This window comes from Artibeus jamaicensis, unplaced genomic scaffold (assembly GCF_021234435.1).
Source record: "Artibeus jamaicensis isolate MK-2021 breed Jamaican fruit bat unplaced genomic scaffold, CSHL_Jam_final contig_601, whole genome shotgun sequence".
NCBI classification, from domain to species: domain Eukaryota; kingdom Metazoa; phylum Chordata; class Mammalia; order Chiroptera; family Phyllostomidae; genus Artibeus; species Artibeus jamaicensis.
Genome location: NW_026521902.1, coordinates 1,268,646 through 1,290,142, shown reverse-complemented (window position 1 = coordinate 1,290,142; position 21,497 = coordinate 1,268,646). Strand labels below are relative to the sequence as shown.

General features: G+C 51.8%; 1 protein-coding gene across 3 annotated transcripts in view; it reads right to left on the bottom strand.

The window, feature by feature from the left end:
• The window catches only part of SORL1 (sortilin related receptor 1), a 161,809-nt gene that overhangs the window by 72,100 nt on the left and 68,212 nt on the right, over positions 1 to 21,497 (bottom strand). For all 3 annotated transcript variants that reach the window (XM_053670663.1, XM_037131699.2, XM_053670662.1), the window contains exons 12-18: positions 17,796 to 17,884; positions 12,139 to 12,317; positions 8,726 to 8,912; positions 5,120 to 5,248; positions 4,550 to 4,635; positions 1,752 to 1,924; positions 593 to 724 (exon numbers count right to left, since the gene is read on the bottom strand). In XM_053670663.1, coding sequence (XP_053526638.1) covers positions 593 to 724; positions 1,752 to 1,924; positions 4,550 to 4,635; positions 5,120 to 5,248; positions 8,726 to 8,912; positions 12,139 to 12,317; positions 17,796 to 17,884 — 975 coding nt within the window. The remainder of the gene's footprint in view (positions 1 to 592; positions 725 to 1,751; positions 1,925 to 4,549; positions 4,636 to 5,119; positions 5,249 to 8,725; positions 8,913 to 12,138; positions 12,318 to 17,795; positions 17,885 to 21,497) is intronic.

The following is a 21,497-nucleotide window of genomic DNA, read 5'->3' as shown; positions in this document are numbered from 1 at the left end:
CAGCAGGGCACTGACCTAGTGATCAGGGCCCCTTGCTTGCCTTCACGGTGCCCTGGGTACTAAGCTGCAGATGGGTGAGATGAGGAGAAGAGGGACAGCCACCTTGCTGGGCTTTCATGAGAATGAACCAAAGGGTTCCCGCAAACTGACCCCAGCCTGACGTGCTGCACAGAAGGACTCACCAGCCTCATCAGTTAAGCTGATGACAATCGTGACACCGTTACTGCTGCTCAGCCGACTGCAGCACTGTCAGAGCACCAATGTCACAGCTTCAGAATAGTGCTGTGGCAATGTCACTACCATCCTGGTTTCTGCTGCATGTCTTTTCTAGCCAGAACACAAACTTTCAGGTGTCCTCTCAAAATCTGCCTGATGGGGGTCACATGCTGTTCTTAGTAGGACCGCTGTGACACAGAGCAATGGTTCTGAGACTGGTGCCCTTTCCTCCTTCTCCAGAGTCCCCAGAGGCTCCGGAACTCTGTTCCCTGGACTCTCCGAGACATCGCAGGGTCCCATGAGACACTGGCTCCCACCTCGGTGCCAAGTTGGCTCAAGGCCTAGGTGCTCCCCCCCACATTGCACGGACACGTACCTCAATCTTTTTGAGGCCAGCATCCACCCAGTAAAGTAACTGGCTGAGGGACTCAAAGGCCAAGGCTTCGACCGTCTCCAGGCCAGAGTTGATGATCACCTCCTGCCCTGTGCTCCCATTCAAACAGAGGCGCTGCAGAGAGAGAAGGGGGAGCTCTGTGGGAAGCTCCAGCGACTTCCCGCCCACGGGGTCCCACAGATGGTGGCCCTTGACAGTCAGGTCGGGTCACCAAGAAGTCCTGTGTTTTATAGCAGTCAGCTTTCCTGACAGATAGAGCCAGTTTTTAATAGAAGCACTTCTAAAACGTGCCCTGACTTCCTGTTGGAAGCAGACAAGCTGAGCAGTGACCCCTGAGGCCAGTCTGCACTGAGCATTGAGCAGTGAGCATCGAGCAGTGAACTTGATGCATAGCAATGACAAACTCGGGCAACCAAGACATGTGCATCTGTTTGCCTTTCAAATGAAACCAGATTGGTATCATTGTTAAGGTCTTCTGTCTGCTTTTTACAGTCTTCCTCCTCCAGAGGCTCCCGGCCGTCAGGTGCTAAACCGAGCAGTTGCCTTGCCCCCGTGCCCACCCCTCAGACGCCCAAGCACTGTGGCATTTCTGTTGGGCTAGATGTCCAGGCAAAGCCTGCTGAAACTGCACTCCTTTGGAAGCTGTCCGGGAAAATGCATGGGTTTAAGTGCATGACGGCTCTCCATGGGGCCCGTGCATAAGTGCGGGGACTCTGCAGCTCACTTCCTGGTCCCCAACTGCGCTCGGGACAGCTGAAGTGGATAATGACATGAACTCCACACAAGTCGAGTGTGACTACATCAAGGCAGGGCAGAAGGGCGCCAGAGGCAGGTGGCCCAATAGGAAGGGACTACAGCGCCAGCATTCCCGGTCCTAAAAGCTTTCGGGCAGGCAAAGGAAAGCCTTGTTTACAAGCAGGACTATGGATTTGGGGCTCCCTTTGTCCCTCCCACAGGGACAGACGTGGGCAGGGAAAGACAGGATTAAAATAGAAAACCGAGACATTTCTTCCGTCAGCCTTCTGAGGAATCATGACTTAGAACTTGCAGCGCCCGCTTCCCTAAGCCATTCTGAAAGAAGTTTACCTAGTTCAGACAGGTGTGAGGCACAGCCCCAGGACCAGACCAAAGGCTGACTTACCTGGATGACATCCAAGGCCAGGTCAGACCAGTACAGGCAGTTGTGCTCGTAGTCAAAGTCAAGGGCCACCGCGGCCCGCAGCCCGGTGAGCGGCAGCTGCTCGGTGGCTCCAGAGGCCAAATCATAGCGGTGGATGGACTTCCGCGTGGCGTATAGGATAAACTCGTTCTCCTCTGCACAGACCCACAGAACAGTGGGGAGAGTGAGCCGAGGCGCGCGCGTGGCGGCATCTCAGTGTGCCGGACCCATTCTGTGCTCACACACAGACCGCAGAGCCACTCAGGGCATGTGGTGTGGGGCCAGTGCGAGAGCACACGGGCCAGCCCAGGAGGGGTGCAACAGAACCACATCCCCACCGGGGGAGTTCCTCACAGCCCCTGAGTCTTACACAGGTGTTCTCATCCACAAAGCCCATGACCTGTCACTCTTCTTTCTTTTCATCCAGATCCCACAGTAGGTATGCTCCAGCACCCACACACTGAGGCTCAGCCTAGATGTCACGGGTCACACCAGACAAGACAATGACACTGTCAGCATGCTGTCCTCATGAGAAGCCCATACCACGTCACCACAATCTGGGGGACTAGAGACCACTGGTCACTGAAGAGTGTAGCTAAATTTTCTAATCTGTTAAATATCATTTACAATGGCATGTAGCACTTATATCAACCTATCACGTTTTTAAAGCAGTAATAATGCATTTGTTCTTGACTACTGACAAAATGTTTTACAACATGATTATCATGAAGACTATTTCTACTAAACAGATACTTATATACACTGTACATACTATGTACCAGGCACTGTTTAATCCAAGTAACAACTGTATAATGAAAGAACTACTATTAACACAACTTCACCAATGAGAAAACTGAGAGCAGAGAGGTTAAGTGACTCACTCAGGCTCTATAAAGCCTAGATAACACACAGAAAACAAATCTACCTGCAACTCTTAGTAAAGATAAGGCAGCTTTGCCTCTGGTGTCACTTCACTCCAAAAGTACGTAAGCTACCACCACATGGTAACTAGTTTCTACTTCCCACGTATATCGCCATGAAGGGGCCATCAGGGTGGAACCCGCAGCTGACACAGGAGCCCAGGGCTCTTGTGAGTCTGCTGCCGCCACAGGGAGGACAAGCGCGGTGAGCCCTCGGCCCCATCTCTCCCTGACCTCATCCGGGCGCTCAGGCTCTTCCTTCTAACAAATGTCTGTACGGAGGAGCCAAGGCCAGAAACATGGCAGTGCCTGAGGGGGAGGTGGACAGAGGCACACAGCACTCCCTCGGGTAATGGCAATACTTCACTTAGGGAAGGAAAAGGATCCTTGGCCAATCCAGCCATACGTGAGCACGGCATGGAAATCCATGTTATTATAGTAATCATAACAGGAAAAAACGGCTTCCTTTTTAAAGTCTTTCCAGACGCCCAGGTGATCTCATCTTTGCACAGATGCTGAGGTCTCCATCGGTCCTACGGCCTGTCCCTGTGGTGGCACATCTCTGCCTCCAGTTCCACACACTACATGAGAAGAAAAACGTCGAGGAGGTAGCCTATACCACAAATAAGATTTTTCCACTTCACTCCCCTGAGTTACCAACTCTCACAAAAGAGAAAAATATCTTTCTTATCAGTTTAATTGGCTTTAATAGACTCTGTTGTCCCTTGCTGAGTTATCTCCAAAACACTTAACACAAACACAAGTGCTCCAGCTTCTGAGAGCTTCACCCACGCCCCCCGAGCCCAAGCCCCCTCGGCCAGTCGCAGCGCTTCCCAGGAAGCATCTGCTCGTCCCTGAGAGTCTGCTGAGGCGGGCTCTCTCTGAGTCTCCACGGTGGGGCATGCTGATTGATCTGGTAAAGCTGGAAGATTAAATTAAGGGACTAATGAGCTAAGCGTGGAAACCACAGGGCGAGCTAGCAGGCTGTGAGCAAGGACGACATACTGCTCCAGGTGCGGGAGGAGACAGCCCCCCGCAGAGGGACTTCCGTTCCCCTCACTCACCTGCATCCAGAGGGGTGAGCAGCGGGAAGGGCTCAGAGGGAACAAGGAAGCACTCACTACTGAAGGAAGACCAGCAACAGAGTAAAGAAAAGGTGCTAAGAGATTAACTCTTTGAGGGATCGTAACTCTGTGAGTACAGGACAAGTACTTCCTGTGCCCACACCGCTAAACCAACTGAAATACAGGCTCAGACATGCTTCCAGTGTGCGCACACACTCCAGAGAAGCTGCTCTTAATCAGCAAGCACAATGGTCCCCTAAGATGCTGGGCATAACATCGTCTGCCACAATGGCCATGTGCAGGTAAGAGCATGGGCTCTGCCACTTACCACATGTGCAGCCTTAAAAAAGCCATCCAACCCTCCTCTGAGCGTGCTTCCTCACATTTTAAAAACAGTGGAACTAACAGTATTTGCTTCAGGAATTAAAATGACATGTGGAAAAGAACATTAAGATGTGCAAAATCCCATTAAAATATTACTGATACTTATTCTTATAAAAATTAAGATAGACCCCTTAGCTACTTCCCCAAAAGCTGCAAGTCTCTTCATGCTCACTGCCAATAAACAGACCCAGGAGCACGGAGCAAGCCTTGGGGCACCGCTCACCCATCCCAGCCCAGGACGCGCCTCAATGAACAAAGGACGTTTCCTTCAAAAAACACTTCTCGTTCCTGTCAAGTCAAAAGGCTACGAATACATTTCATTTGAACCCCAACCATGATACTGGACCCAAGCGAGAGGATAACCATGTTGCAGGGACAGCTCGTGGGGTCAAAAGGAGAAACTGCCTCTTACCTGCCAAGGGGCACGGGACCAGTTCTCCCTCCAGTCGCGCTTCAACATCTCCTCCACTGCAAGTGTCCCCGGAAATCTTCCGGTATCTGTCACCCCCCACCCCGAGAAGAAGAGGTCAGAAACACCAAGGAACAGTCACGAGGGCTTTGTGACTGGGCGGGGACACATTTCAGACCCGAGCACAAGTTTGTCTCCCGTCCCCCACTGAACAGGAAGCGGGCTGCCAGCAGGGCTGGCAGGCACATCGGGCAGCACCAAAAAGCTGGAGTGCTGTCCTGGTAAGACTTTCACATATATCTCTCCAACAAACTGCTCTGAAACTGTGTCCCTGCTGAAAGGTGTGGCTTAACAGAACTAGCGCTGGAGAGAAACATACACAATTGCATTTTTTTCTGACTGAGGGTAGAAAAGTTTGTAAACATCCTAACTTTACGTATTGCCCGAGCTACTTGAAACCTGCTCACATGGAATTCTTTAAGAAACAAAAGGGACCCAGGAGGTTCTCTGTGCCCCTCACACCACATGTAGACCCCCGCCATGTCCCTGGCACAGGGCCCTTGTGAGACGTACCCTCTTGTTCTCCTGTAAGTAGAGCCCACCGGACACGGCACAGGAGGGGAATATGACTTCCCAGAAAACTCAGGGTCTGGAACACAAGCCTCTAGTGACAGATCTTCACTCATCTTGAAGCCAAAGTCACTGAAAAAGCAGTTGGGGTTTGTTAAGGCCACTGGGTCACTCACATCCTCAAGGCATTTCAGTCTCACCAGGCCTGGGACTTCTACCGTCCTTCCAACCTCCTATAGCGCAGGTTTCTTGACGTGCCCCTTTGCAGACCACTCATATTTTCACACTAGTGCACTTTCAAGAGACACTTCATATCAGAACCACTGTCACATGCCATAAGCAAACACAAATCATTATGCCAAAAGCAAAACGATATGAAATTTTTTAGCTAGATCCTGTTCTCTACCCAAAGACTCAGGGCCTGCCCTCTCTTGTTAAAAGGATTAGCAAATGGTAAAGAATTCCTACCCCAGTGAGACTTTCTCTTTGACATGATTGGAAGAATTAAAAAAGAAATTTAAAAGAATAATCTCTTTTTTTAACCAAGCATTTTTCTTTTTACCAATGTTATTTAAGACCATGTCCATAAACTACCAGCGATCACCACAGTGCCTCATCCCGCACTTTGGGACCCAGCACTGCGGCGCACGAGACCTGCGGCTTGGAGGCCACATCTCCGCCAAACCTCCCGGCTCAAGGAGCACAGTGGGAGGCAGGGTCCTTGATCTCATCTCGGCTCTGCCCAAACTGTGTGACTTCCCTCAGCTGCACTGAACAACTCCAGGCAGCTTCACTGCATGCTCACCAAGGCCCGGCCCCGACCACAGATCCATAATTCAGAGGAATTTTCCAGGTTGATATGCTTTTCCCAAAAGGCTTCATTTACTCTAGCTGGTTCAACAAGTACTTATTAAACACCTACTTTGTGAAAAATATTTAACAGGCACAGGACAAAGTGGTTTGTGTGTATATTATGTCATAATCCATATGCGGCATTTTGTACAGAATGATTCAGAAGGAAGAGTTTTATTACTGTATCAAAAACAGGTCTTACTCACTAAATCAGGTAACTTTTATCGAATGGCTGCTCTAACACTTCTTGGGGACAATGTGGGGCATTAGCTAATTACTTTTGTGCCTCCCTTTTTAGGCAGGTTTTTTCAAACTGTAGGCCATGACCTGGTGGGCAGAAAAGGTACGCTGAAGGGTTAAGGAGCTTCCTCCTCCGCGCCCCTAACACACAGAAGACTGCAAAATCCACCACACTTCCCAGGAGATGTCACTTCCGAGGAGATGTCACTTCCCAGGCTTCTGTTCTGAGGGTCCACGTGCACGTGCCCACACACGAAGCTGTGCAGGCGCAGGGTGGGACTGGGAGAGGCACCGTGCACCCTCGCAGCTGCACTCGTGACAAGGTGGGGAAACACAAAATGTAAAAGAGTTGGTTACACTTTCAAAATTCTTTTTTTGCCTTTAAAAAGGATGTAGAAGAACCTGCCCCTGAAACCAGGGCACACAGGGGCCGTGGCTGGGCCTCCCGGCCAGTCTGCAGAGACTGTCAGCAGTGCCCCACTGTCAGATGCAGCTGCCGTTCGGGAGCTGAACTAGCAGGCGGACCCTACAAGTCCACTTGCTCTTGCTTCCTCTCCTGTCATCTGTCTTCAGGCCTTCCCACTTCTCGCTGCGACAGCCCAATGAGAACTATCCCCAAGGCGCCCACAGTTGGCTGGCTGGCGCCTCCCCAGCAGCCATGGTGCCCAGAGGAGCAGGGATGGGGTGGCCTGAATTCTGCACACCCTGGTCACCCACAGGGTCATTGCCCTCACAGAGCCCAGCTCCCAGAGGGTGGGGGGGGTTTTCCCTGGTCTACAATAAAGACTCAGGGCCCACCGGGTTTCTGTAATGGGCTGTCTGGGTGGACGTGGGGCACCAGGGAGAGCCAGGCCACTCACGGGAGGCCAGTTCAGCAGCCCCTGGTGCCTGGAGTCACTGCAGCTGCCGCGGGTGGGAGGCAGATTTTTAAAGAGTCCTAACAGTGGTCATCGAGGGGGAAAAAAAAAGATCTGTTACGTTTTCTTGCGTATTATTTCATTTCATTTTGAAGTACCTAATGGGGATAAAAGAGGGACAAGAGAGGGCACGATAACCAGTCTGGGGGGCCGCCTCCAGCCCCAGGAGCCCTCAGACCAGAGCTCTGGTCTCAGGGCATCTGACAGAGCAGAGACGGTGAAGGGGTGTGAACTGACGGCACAGGCACCTGGAGCGGTTCTGCGGGTTTGCCAGGGGAGCGTCTGTGCCCTTCTCTCAGCACCAGGCAGCTTTCACAGGGAACGTGCGTCCTGTCGCTCGAAGAGTAAGCTCACAGATGCCCAGCAGCAGAACCGCCGAAGCTGGCAGGATGGCAGATACCCAGAACCGCCGAGCCCAGATTTGCAATCTGACCAGATCCCAGAAAACTCACAGACGCACTCAAGTCTAAGAAGCTCTGATGCAGGACCCAAGTTGGCCAGACCTGGAGAGCTGTGCTGGCAAGTGAGACCCACTGGGAGGGCAGCCACGGCCCGGTGCCCACATGGGCTCCACAGCCTGTCACCAGCTGTGTGGCCCCGCTCCCGTGTGCCAGAGACTCCCAGCTTTAGTCAAGAGGAGGGTGCTTCCCAAAGCAAACTATAGTTTCTTTGTGCATTGGCAACGACAGAAAACAAGTCGTTTGTGTTCAATACCCTTCTGGAATGGCTGCGCTGGGTTGCAGACCGAGGGCCCACCCAGCTGTACTGCCACAGCGACCCTCCCAACATGAAGCCCTGTTCTGGTCCTCCCCTCCCTCAGAAGCCCTCGGAGACACGCTCCGGCTCCCGGAACAAGGTCTCTCTTTCCAGCCTCATCTCCCAGCAGTGACCCCACCTCGCGCACCTAACCAGGCACCCAAAGGAAACCAACACCACTGTGCCGCCTGCACACTTGCTGCTCCTCCTCCTCTGAATGGCAGCTCTGCACACAGCCAGGTGCGTCCTCAAGGCCCATCACTCACAGCGCTTCCTCCAGAAAGTTCTCGACTCCTAGGAGCAGACTGGCCTCCCCCTTCCAGTCTGCATCCTCCCAGGTACCACCTGCGGCTTTCCACCTCCTATCACAATCACCTCTGTGTATGTTGCTTCTCCTGCTTTTAGCAACGTGGCAGGCAGCGCCTTGCCTAGGCTGTTTGAAGACTGATTGTGAGTGCGTGTGCAGACACACATTTCCTCCTATCAAATAAAGAAATGAACTCCCTCTGGGACGGGGTTCCTCAGAAAAGGGAGCTGCCCACAGTGGGGCCACCGGCACGCCCCCACTCAGGCTGCCCATGCAGACGAGAGCCACAGAGCAGTTGTCCCAGAACAGACTCTGGTTGCATTCCCCCCCCCCCCCCCAGCCCACAGCTGCTGAAACTACATGGAATAACCCATGGAAAAGGGCCCAGCACAGGTCCTGGCACCTGCAAGGTGCTTAATAAACATCTGTTTCCTAGGATACCCTTCCCCCCTCAGGGGCCAGCACCAGACCCTGGCCTGCCGCTGCGCTGCCCACAGAGAAGCCCCACACAGCCCCAGGCGGAAAGGAAGAGCTCACCATTCGTAGTCCTGTCGGGTGCAGGAGCAGTTGGAAGTGACCACTGGCCTGTCGAAGTCCTCCCCATTGAAGCAGGTGGCGTGGGCGATCCTCCGCTTGAACACGGTCTTGTGCCCCAGCAAACACTCGCTACCCCTCTCGTCGGACGGCGACCACAGCTTGTAGTCGTTCTCAGTGCAAGGAACCCCTGCGGAAAGGACACGCAACATCACAGGGAGCCCCGGAGGGGCGCCCCCGCCCCCTCCACCGGCTCAGTCGCCCACCTCCCAGCATCCTGGGGCTGCCCTGCTCCGTGGCTGGGGGACACCCATGCACACGCAGACGGCGCCCACTGCAGCTCAGATGCTCGTCAGGGGAGGCTGGGAGGAAGAAAGCCACCTCCGGCACTGCCTACTTCTGACTGGTTCCCTTTCACAGCTTCTGTGTCCTGATGCTTTTTATCTCTTTACATTCTCACTGAGGTCATCCTTCCTTCCCTAAGCCCTTGAGCATCCTTGCAGCCATGGCTGTGAATTCTATCCAGCAGACTGTGTGCCTCCAGTTCACTTCAGTTCTTTTCCTGGGGATTTCTCCTGTTCTTTCATTTGGGGCATGTTTGTCTGTCTCTCCATTTTGGCAGCCGCCCTATATTTGCTCCTCTGTATTAGGCAGAGCTGCTATGACTCCCAGGCGTGGCAGGGTGGCCTTATGTTGTGGGTGTCCTGTGGGACCCAGTGGCACATCTCCTTGGTCACCCGAGCTGGTGTCCAGGGGTGTCCCATGTGGGTTATGTGAGTCCTCCTAGTATGGTTGAGTCTTGGTTGCTACTGGCCTGACTGTGGGCAGGGTTGACCCTCAGGCTGGCTGACCATGAGGGTCCTGCTCTCATTTTCTCTGAAGCCCCAAAACTGGGTTTGTTGGTCTGGGGCCTCTAGGGAGGGACTCAGGGGCAGATCACCGTCAGACACTGCCTATGACCAGCCCTGGGCCACCTGTTAGGAAACTCGAAGTGAACCAACTGCCTCTGCTGGGCCAGGGGGTGCAGGGGCCAGAGCCACATGCTGAGGCCTGCTTCCACCAGTACCTGCCGGGGGCAGGTCAGTGAGGGACTCAAGGCACCTAGAGCTCCAACTCCATCTGCCTGCTGCCTGCGAGGCTCAGCCACTGACAGAGCCTCTGGCAGTGCACAAGCTGCGTGAGGCAGGGTCTTAGTGAGTCACCAGGCGCAGGCGAGTGGTGTTCCCTAGACTGATCGAGACTGAAAGTCGGGACCAGTGCTGAGTGTGAGGCCACTCAGCAAATGCCTCCAGCCTCTCTTAAGTCAGCCACCACCCACCCTGTGTCTGAGGACCCTTGTGGGTAGGCAGGGTGTTAGGGAGCCCTCAGGGAGATGCCGACAGAGCTCATCCGGGTGGAACAGACGGAGATGTGGCCATGTGGAGGGCGGACTCAGCACAAGAACTGGGGAGGGGAGTGGCGATGAGGGTGTACCAGACAAAAGGGCCCTCACTCAAAAGCCACACAGCTCCATCTCCTCCTGCACGTCTCCGACGCCACCAGTGTCCGCCCAGGCTGGCCACAGCCAGCAGCCTGCTCCACAGGATGCAAGCTTGGCAGGGACCCAGGGCGTTGGGAGGGTGGGACTGCTGTGTCTCCCATGCTGATGCTGTGCAGAGAGTGGGGACACTCCTGCCAGGAGGGATGCTGTCTCCGGGTGGAGTGGGAGAGGGCCTCAGCTAGGGACCATGGTGACTGTCCCTTCAGCCCTGTCCCTGAAGCCACAACCCCATCTCTGCCTACATGACTCCAGTCTGCCCTGAGCCGCCACATCTCCACCACAGCCCAGGGCGAGTGGCGGCGAATGAGATTTTGCATGCTGGCACTTCAAGAGCAGGCTTGGGTCTCTCGCAGACCCCATGTCTCCCTGGCAGACGGAATCCCTTCTAATTTCCACAGCCAGGTGTTAGGAGGGCTCCTCTTCCCAGCTCTGGTGCTCCGGGCTGGGGAGCCCAGTGCCAGGTGGAGACCCCACGCTCCTTCGGTGAATGTGTGCAGCTGAGAAGTCCCTCTGGATTTTCCACAACTGCACATGGCTGTGGGCCCAGCTTTGCTAACAGGGCAGCCCTCCCCTGCCAGTCTCCTTGTGGCTTCTTCTGTAAATCCTTGGTTATAAGACCTCTGTTCAACTAGTCGTCAGTTGGTTATTCAGGTTGATTGCTCCGTGTTTTAGTTGTAATTCCAGTTTGGTGCTGGGAGCAGGTTACTCCACTGCCATCTGGATCCCTGGCACTATCCAAACCTCTGATATGTTCTAGCACATTCTACAGTTCCTTTCGGAACAGGAAGCCAGAGGTGATTATCTCCTGGAGAGCTAGGGAGAGGTTGTATCATCCAGGAGTACAGCTCCCAGCCTGCTTCCTGGGGTAGTATGGGTGCATCTGGCTGTGGGCCTGAGAGTAACACAGAACTCACTGTCACTGCTGAGGAAGCATAGGATCTCCGTGGAAGGAGGCTGAGGCTGAGGATGGTAAGACAACCGGGACGACCGCTGAATCGACCCACATTCACTCCAAAGTTAACTAGAGAAGGTTTTATAGGTATTCCAAAGCAATCTAGGTCAGCACGGGCATTTTATGGTTTTCTTATACGTGTCTTAAGTTGGAACACATGCTGCCTGAAAATAATGCAGAACTATCACTTCAGTGCTGTTCAGATCAGCAGGTACTGATTAACCCCTTACTGCCCGGAAGGCTATCAGGTGGTGCAGTGCATGAAAAATAAAGACGCGGAGGACAGCTTCTTGTGTCCAAGGACCTTACAATCAGTTGACAGGAAACACACACACGGATGACAGACACAAATCAGTGACTCAGGAAGGCAAGTGCACTGACACTCTGGACACAGAGAAGAAGGGAGGAGGTCTTCTGCTTGGAACGTTAGCAGGCAGGTTGTTGGATCCAAAACACGAAAGGATTTTAACTGGAGGAAACTGAATGGGTGGCCTGAGGGGCAGCCCCTGAAGCTGGAATACCTTCAGCCAAGGCAGAGAAGGGCGCAGGGAAGGACAGTGCATCTTCCCTCTCTGCTCACGCACCTGTGCCCGAACTACACTGGCAGACACTGAGGAGGCCCCACACCACCTGGCCCACTGCCCTTCACAGAGGAGCCACCAGCGGGATTTGTCGGACTGAAACTGCTCGTCACTCAGCCACATACTCAACACACCTGCACCTGCACCTACGACATGCCAGTGACAAACAGCACACAGCCCTACCACAAGGTGCCCGAGTGCGGCCCACACAATCCTCAGTCGCTTACCTTGCACGTGCCCATCTCACTCCACAGACCACACATGCTCCCAGGTACTAAGCATCTAAGCTGGTGCTCTGGCCAGTAAACATTTCCACAAGCAGGGCAAGGAGGCAGCAGCTTACCCAAGGCATCTGTGGCATTGACCTGGAGGACCAGCCAGCTGTGGACATTCTCCTTGTTGGAACCAAAAATAGTGAAGACGGTGCTCTTCTCGCCGGGCTCTGTGAGGAGCCCGTACACGAACACGGGCTGTGTAGAGAAGGTGAACGCTTTCCAGGTCTCCCCTTCGTTGGTACTGTATCTGCCCAAATGCAAGCAAGAGGGCCTTGCCGTTACCACCTCTGGGGAGAGGGTTCGGCTTCCAGACAGTACTCACCGGGGTTGGACAGAGGGCTCCCTGGGGAACTGGCTAATCGTGACCTGCAGCAGAGAGAGTTTAAGGTTGGGCCAGAGAGCGAGGTGCACTCAGGGACAGATGCAGGCAACACAAAGGACACCAGAGTCAGCTCAGCGCACTCCAGCTGACTGTATGGCAAGTCGAATGTAAAAAAGAAAGATAATGGAACCAGTTACGTACTGACTGAAAATAGGGCACAGGTCTCTAAGTGATACTAAAAGTAAGACAGAAATGCGGGAGAAAAATTTTTCTTACATTCAATGCTACCTGATAAATGCTGAAAACGATGACAGACTGAGAAATGTGACCACTTTTCAGTGGTTACGGAAAACCCCCACTGTCGTGACCAACTCGGACAAGGTCATCAGCAGATGCTAACACCCCTGGGTGCAGAGTGCTGGGGACCAGAATGTTCACAGGGAAACGTGATCTCTCAGTGGGTGATGTAAGAGTCGCCCACCCTCACCAAACCTGGCGTCACTGACAGTGGGATGACCTGACACTGCACGGTTCCAATACAGCACTGAGAAGAGGACATCACCTGTGTCCGCTTGAACACAACTAGACCAACCCAGCATGCGACAGATTCCATGTAGCAGTAGGTCTGGATTCTTCAAAAATAAGAAATCAAAGCCATGAAAAACAAACAAAAAAGGTAGAAGGCTGGCTATAGGTTGAGAGACTAAAGAGGTGTAACAACCAAATGCAGCAAGTAACTCTTGACTGAGTCCTGGATTAGAAAAAATCTAGCTTTAATTATATGGGACTAAGGAAAAATAAATATGGCCTATGAGTAATACTAAGTTCATGCAAACTTCTTAGATGGGACAGTGGCATTGTGATTGTGCAGAAAAACATTCTTATTTATTGGAGATGCATGCATGGATAGATGGATGGGTGATAGACGGTTAAGAAAACTGGCAAATTGTTAACAATCGCTGATTCTACATGAAGGTTACATGAATGTTCTTTAGGTATTTTCTTCCAATTTTTCCTGAAGCCTTAAAAATGTGAAAGTTGGAGGAATGTTACGTGCTGAGCAGTCTCCAAGGCAGATTGCATCAGAAGAAACCAGGAGGCCCCTGAAGCACCAGCAGCACCGAAGTGATGGTGGCGGTTCAAATTATTGTCAGGACTGAGGAGGAAGGGGTGACAGGCACCTCTGTGCTTCACTGCCCAGTGAGCCAGCAGGATGGTCGACACAAGAAACCACTCGGTGAGAGCTGTTGTTAGGGTCATGGAGCCCCCGAGGTTCTCTCAGGTCCTCATGGCTCACAGAGCTGCTTCTACCACCTTCCCCATGTCTCTGCAGTGATCCTCTCTCAGGGTCTCAGTGCCTGACACGAAGCTTTTCCAGGTTTATTCAGCGCATACACACCCTCTGACACTACGATCGACACGCCCCTACCAGCACGGGGGGGCGGGGGGGAGTGAGCGCAGGCGTGTGTGAGACCTGAGATGGCAGTTACGGGGCCATGAGAGAGTGTCAACAGGGCCCGAGTGATCACCTCTGCAGATCTTCCAAGGAGGAGAGATTCTCATCTGGCTGATGCACTTCTGGTTTAGAGTGATTTTGAAGCAGATACAGGAATAAGTTAACTCATTCAATCTGCTTCTCATACCCCTATAATGAGCTCAGGTCTTAGAATCACTCGTAAAGCAAGATAATGACACAGAACATTCTTCTTTTCATAAGAATCTTTGTGGACCACACAGTTAAACAAATTCACTGGCATCGAAACAAACAAAAGCCAAGTGTGCTGATAAATGGTTTTTTCTCAACCCAAAATAAGACGTCTGGTTCTCACAGAGCTGGACACATCAGCCAGTGAGCTGCCACTAACAAAAAGGAAGGTCAATGCACCAGCTCCACAAAGGGCGCAAGGCCACCTGTACAGAGACTGCAATGAGAGCCAAGGCAGTTACAATGTGGTTGAGAACATCTGCCCCTCTGCAACTCAGGGTGCAGAAGAAGCTGCATGGGGGTTAAAATGAGGTGGAGCCACATGGCCCTCCCTGCAACTCTCCCAGGAAACATCACTGGCATTCGGCACTGCAATCAAGTCGACGGGCCAAGTGCTACCTCTCGGGTGGTGGGGCTGTGGCCACTTCCAGAACTCAGGCCAGGAAAAGGCAGCGGCTCCTGGTGCAGCCTGTCCAGGGGCTCTCCTGGATACCCAAAGGGAAGCCTTTTGAAATCAGGCATCTGCTCTGAGGAAAGATGCCTTATACAAAGTGTTGTTAGTACCTAATTGCCAAGAATACATTATGCTGACAGGCATACTGCAGAGAAGAAACGGAAACCAATTTCACACTTTCCGATCGAGACAACAAACTTGTGTATGGGTCACCTGGGGGGCAGTGCGCGCAGTCACACAGCCCCTCCTATGAGGAGCACTGCCTGCGAATGCTGAAAACCTGTGCCCCCAAGCAGGTTCTCAGTGACAGCACACTGAATGGCGCAACGAGTGAGTCCCCTGGACAGGCTCGTATTCACTCCTTTCAGACATGGAGACAGGAGCAATGCAAACTGTTCCCCTTCTCGCTCTCAACTTCAATCAACATGAACAAAGGTGACAACTTCCATGGAGGGTCAAGGAAGAAGCTGAAACAAATCACAGTCAACTCTTGGCTGTCTGCACTAATCAGGAAGAGAAAGACAGGAACTACTTAGAAGAGCAACAGAAGAGCAACCTTTGGGCCACATTCCACCTGGGTCCCCACTAAACCTCCTATTAGAGTTGCAGACATCACTCCCCTTCCTCCCAGGGGCAGGCTGAGCTTTGGGCCCAAAAGCTCCTTTCCAAAGCGCTCCCTTCCTCCAGCCTCTCTTCCCAGCTGGCTCAGAATGCAGCAGAGTCACAGTGAGCCAGAAAGTTCCCAGAAGATGCCTCACTCACCTATGTGCGCTCAGTGCCGAGAACAACATCTGGCTCATCACCAAAGTTCCCCAAACATTGGTGTAATGGACCTACAACTGTGCCTAACAGAAACGAGCCCCAGTAAAGTGAGGAAGGAGGTGGACGTGGACGGGGTCATCTCCATGCCGCCAGGCCACACACACGGGGCTGCAGGAACTGTCACCTACATAGCACTTGGGAAGTGCCCCCAAACAGGGCTATGCATCTGCCTCATCACCACGCCCCTTCCAGTTTCATAAATTAGTAAAAAAAAAAAGCAATAAAAATACCTGAACAATCACATATTTACGAAGTCTGCACAGAATAGAAACACTTGTGTACCAGACCTGGCTAACGAACTGAGGAACTGAGGCGTGTAATGAAAAGGGACCTAATGAAGGACTCAGTACACTCTGAGACTGGAGGAGAGAGGACAATGGTTGTGGAGTGGGAGGGCGCCCGACGCAGAGGGACCTGAACCTCAGACCTGCACAGAAATGCAGTGCAGCCCAGAGCAGCCCTCCCTCACGCATGGGCATTGCCACTGCAGTTTGAGGGTATGACAACCACAGCACCCTCTCCTGCTTCTCCTCTGATGAGGCTGACAGCAGGCAGCAGCCGGTCAAAAGCAGAGCAGCAGGAGAAGCAAAAAGAACTCTGTGAGCCGCAGACCAAGGAAACGCCAGGTGGCTACACAGACTGAGGTAAAGCTCACATTGGTTTATGGGCACGCACACCACACACCTACCAAGGGAAGGCCCGCACGCGTTTTCACATTTGTAAACGCTTCATTTAAACCACACACACAGGCACCTCCCAACAACCTTTGCCAACAGAACGAGGCTACTATGGCCACAATCCCCAAAGTCAGCAGCGAGCCACTTTTGCGTATCTGGGAGGGCGTGTGAGTTTCCTGGCAGCAGGTGTCTCTTCCTGGTCAGCTGGTGCAGTGATGGTCTGGGTTCCCTGGGCTCACGTGCACCGACAGATGGGGGAGAGGACTGTAATCACAGAACTGGTACTTCAGAGAAGCCAGCTAGGAATGCAAAGGCAAGAAGTGGGAGCCGCAGAAAAGCCAAACCCGGGAGATCAGGAGCCAGCTCTACAGTCTGACTGCCTTCAAAAAATAAAATGTATTCCAAGGAGGTCAAACTGTGTCCCCTCCTACAGTGTTCTCAAAGTACGTCCCAAACATGGCTTTTTTATTTGTGTGTCTTACCACTAGAGAGTGGACTCCTTCAGAGTGGGGGAAACATGCTGTTTTTCATTGGACACAGTACCTTGCAGAATTAATGCTCGCTAAATGTGTGAGATGGAAATGAATGCATTAACGCATAGATAAATGACAGCTAAATGTGGGAAGAACCATACTTTGTGACTGTCTTCCACTGAGCTGATGCCAACCCGAATGGAGGCACAGTGCATGACTCACAAGCAGAGCCTCTTGGACCCTTAGCCCCAAAAGCAGCAGCTGACCAGTGCCACACGGACCAGAAAACCAGGAGCAACACCCACCACAGGACTGGCTTCTCTCTGCTGCCAGGCCAGGCTGCCCAGCACGTGTCCAGTGAACCACAGGGGCACCATCTGCTAAGGTCTCTCCTTCCAACTGCCCACCTCTCTCTCGACTTGCCCTGTTTCAGAAAGGCTTTCTTCTCCCCAGCACTGACCACGATGATCACAGAGTCCTCACCCTTTCCTTCAGTAATTTACCCCACGGGCTCACCTCAGAAATGGGGAGAAGGAGGGCCAGCGTGCCTCACCCTACTGCTAACGAAATCCACTTCTGACCTACGGGCCAGAAGTAATCAAAGAGCTGGTTTTAATAAAATCAGACTTCAGGAGGCAGAAGTCAGAAACTCCTGACATTTCTGCTTTTCAGAGGGATACACTGCAAAGAGGACAGAACAGAAGGTGACACCTGAGTGCTGCTCTTCCCTGACACTGAGAAATAGGAGACTCCGGGCAAGGCACTGTACTTGTCTTGCTGAGCCTCGGTTTTCTCAACTGTAAAATAGAGCGGTTAACCCCAAATGTCCCTTCCAATTCTATTTGCGAGAACCTCTAAAACCAAATGCATCACAGTAAGGACAACTGGGTATCAATTTACAGGTACCCTGAAATTATTACTCATGTGTTGTTATCTGTTACTTATGCTCTGAGTAAATCTCTGTATGTGTGTAACACACATGCAATAAAAAAACAATGTAGAGTCCCTAGTTTTCAAATCATGATTAATTTATACTTGGTAGAGTTGTACTTCAAATCAATACAATTATTTATTGCTCAACATGCCCCTTTGAGAGAGGAAGGGCAGCCCATTACTGGCATTGTAGAGAAAGCAAAGTATAAGTGGCCACCTGACAGCACGAGGGCTGCTATGCACACTCGATGCTGGACAGAGAAACCCCGGCAGCTGGCTGCGCCATGCTTTGGAAGAGCAAGGTGACGCCTGCGGAAGGACGCCACCGGAAACACTTACTTCAGCTCGCTGGTCTCCGTGCCCTGGGCAATGGCCATGATGATGCCGCCGTGGTCTCCCCAGGCGTAGTAGTGTGGCCCAGGGAGCGCCTGGGAGAGAAAAGACAGCATGATGCCACCGCTGCGGCACATGTGCACACGCACACTTGCACACACGTGCACATCTGTGCTTTCATGTGCAAGCACGATACACACAGGTGTGTACAGATGCATGTGATTGTGCCCAGGCAAGCATGTGTGCATGTGTACACACACACACATGTGCACGGGCACACACGCATGTGTGTACACACAGCAGCAACTCCAAGCGCTTGAACACTCCTTCTTGGTTCCCAGAGCACATTGACAGCCACAGTCGCATCTGCTGCACAGGACCCTGTGGGTGGGTGGAGTGAGTTCTCAGACCCCCAAATCATGCCCCAAATGTAGAAAGTGGACCTGTGATTGATTTTAGCGGCAGACTACACAGGCAGGAGTCAACCTGGTGCTGTGCAGACAGAACGCCAATCTCTGGCCCTCACAGAGTGATTAAAAATTCACCAGTGGAAAACCCAGCTGTCTCTGAGGGTGCAAGCCCATTCCTCCTGCTGATCACAACTACAAACTGTGCACAAAATACAAAAGACCCCTGCTGGAGGATGACGAAAAATAACTGACACCAGGCAGCCTGCGGAGGGATGTAAGACTAGGGAAGCTCCTGCAGAGCTGGGGTTTGCTGGCATGGCTTTGCCCCAGACGTGGAATGACTCAGCCCCAGCTGGACAAACGATTTCTGCCCAAGGAACTGAGAAAAGAACCCTTAAAGACCAAGGAGAACATGGATGTGATCATAGAGGACAGAGTATTAAAGAAGAAACCCACAGTTCTGTGTGTGTATTCACCTAAGTCCGAGCCCGCCCCTGAACTACCTGTCAGGCACAATCCCACAACGACAGCGCTAATGGCTTTGTAAACTCAACTGAGATTCCAACGACCACCCACAGAACGCACGGCACAGGTTATGGTCTAACGAGCCCACCACAGGCTGCAGCAGAAATGCTCACCATCTCCAGGGGACCACATCTCCTGCGTTGTATTCACTGTCCTGGATACAACCCAAAAGTGCTCAGTAAACAAGCATGTCAGCGAAATGTGTCCAGCTCTCAAGGGAAAAGACAATCAACAGGTACCAATCCCAAGATGATCCAAATGTTGGAATTAACAAAGGACTTTAAAACGGTTACCATAATTGTGTTTCATAGAGTAAAAGAAAATAGTTCTGAGATAAACAAAAGACGGGAAATCTCTCCAGAGAAATGGAAACTATTTTAAAAATAAAAGAAACAAAGAAAAATTTAACAAAAATATAATATCTGAAATGAGGAACTCACTAAAGGGCTCAACAGCCCTTTAAAACAGAAATGACAGAGGCATTCGTGAGCTTGAAGAGACATCCAGAGCAGTGGCAATGATCATTCTGGTGAAGACACAGACAGAGCTCCAGGGCCTACGGGACAGTGGCAAAGGTCCCACAGGCAAATGGGGTGCAAGATGAATGAGAGCAAGGGCGGGGGGTGGGGGGAACGGGAAGCACATTGGAGGAACAGCTGACAGTCTCCACAACTGGGCAAAGACACACATTTACAGACTCAAGATCAGTGTCCCCAGAAAGAATAAACACAAAGGAAAACACAATTAGAGATGACATAACAAAACTGCTGAAAACCAAAGGGGGAAAATCTTGAAGAATCTATAGAAAATGGACACATTAGATCCAAGACAGTGATGAGAGAGATGACTACAGATTTGAGGGGGGAGAATGGTGGGAAAAGGTACAGGGAGCAAGAAACATAAATGGTAAGTGCAAAGTAGACAGTGGGAGGTCAAGGACAGTATAGGAAACAGAGAAACGAAAGAACTGATATGTACAACCCATGGACATGAACTAAGATGGGGGTAATGGGGAAGGGCAGGCAGGTTGCAGAGCAAGGTTGTCCCCCCAAAATTGGGACAACTGTAATAGCATGATCAATAAAATATACTTTAAAAAAGAAAAAAGAAGACCCAAATAAATAAAATTGGAAATCAAAGAGAAGTAACAACTGATACCACCGAAATACAAAGGATTATAGGAATATATTGAGAACTACTTGCCAATGAACTGGCTGGACAACCTGGAAGAAATGGCTAAATCCTAGAAATACACCCTCATCCAAAACTAAGTCAGGAACAATTAGAAAATCTGAACAGATTAATACTTGTGACATTGAAGCAGTAATCAAAACCCTCCCAACAATAAAAACCCTGGGCCAGGTGGCTTCCCAGTTGAATTTTATGAAACAGTCACAGAAGACCTAACACCTATTCGTCTTGAACTATTTCAGAAACTTCAAGAGGAGGAAAAGCTCTTAAGATCGTTTTACAAGGCCAGTATTATCCTAATTTCAAAGCCAGATGCTACAAAGAAAGAAAATTACAGGCTAATATCCCTGATGAACGTAGATGCTAAAATTCTCAACAAAAGATTGGCAAACAGGATCCACGAATACCTTAAAAAGATCCCCCACCGGGACCAAGTGGGACTGATTCCTGCCACCACCTGTTCCCCTCACACGCCCCCAGACTGTCCCTCTAAAGCCGACATTGCCAGCACGGACCACAACGCCCACTCTCACAGTCCAACCTTTCCATGTCCCAGTCAATTCTATGCTGTTTCCAAACACAAGGTCCTTTGTGCAAGCACTGCAGGCAGGAGGTGCGGCCGGCGGCCCCGGTGCCGGCCGAGGCCGCTACTTCATGGGAGGAGAAACACCACATTGCTTTCTATCAGAAGGAAATCACCTGCAGATATTCACATTCCCAACCACACCGGCGTCAGATGGCACAAACCACACAAACTGAAGCGCCAAGGAGGGGACACACCCAATTTCAACGGGAACGTTCTGGCTCCAAGGAAGAGCGGCTGCTTACTCTTCCCCATGGAAGCAGGACAAGGGCACCCGGGAACTCATCCTGCTCACACTTTCTGACTCCTCTGGCTTAACAGCCTCCTGCATCTGAATAAGTACTTACATTCTCTACCATACTGTACAGCCCTTGATATGCACACGTACGCACACAGGCATGCATGTGCACATACATGCACACACGTGAGTGTGCACACACGAAAGCAGACCACATGCACACACGTGTGCATGTGGTGTCAGAGTCCCACCCCTCAGCTGGAGATGAGGCCTGTGACAGTCCTCTGTAGCTGCAAAAAGCCAGGCCGAGTGGGGCCCCGTGACTGCCTGATGTGTGACGCAGTCAGACACAGAAGTGTCCACACTGCTTTCCCAATCAGAAGCACCATGAGGACGGGAACATCTGTCAAATCCTGAGGCCCCACCTCAGCCTGGACACCACACCTGGCCTGCCTGGGTCTGGGGGCTCCCTGCACACACACACACAGCACCTCTGAGAACAGCCATGCACAGTGGGGCCTGCGCACGTCCCGTGGCCTGTCAGTCATGGGAGGCTGATGAAACACCATTTTCTACGAGTCTGGGAATCCCCTGTTGTCCCAGGTTGAATTAGCACTTCAGGACCAGAAGACTAGATGCACCTGAAGAACTGGTGTCATCGGTGCCTAAGGATCCAAATTAACCACACAACTGTAAGGCTAGAGCAGTCTTCTTCCACAGCTCAGATGAGATGAAAGTGTAATCCCTGGGCGTGGCAGCCC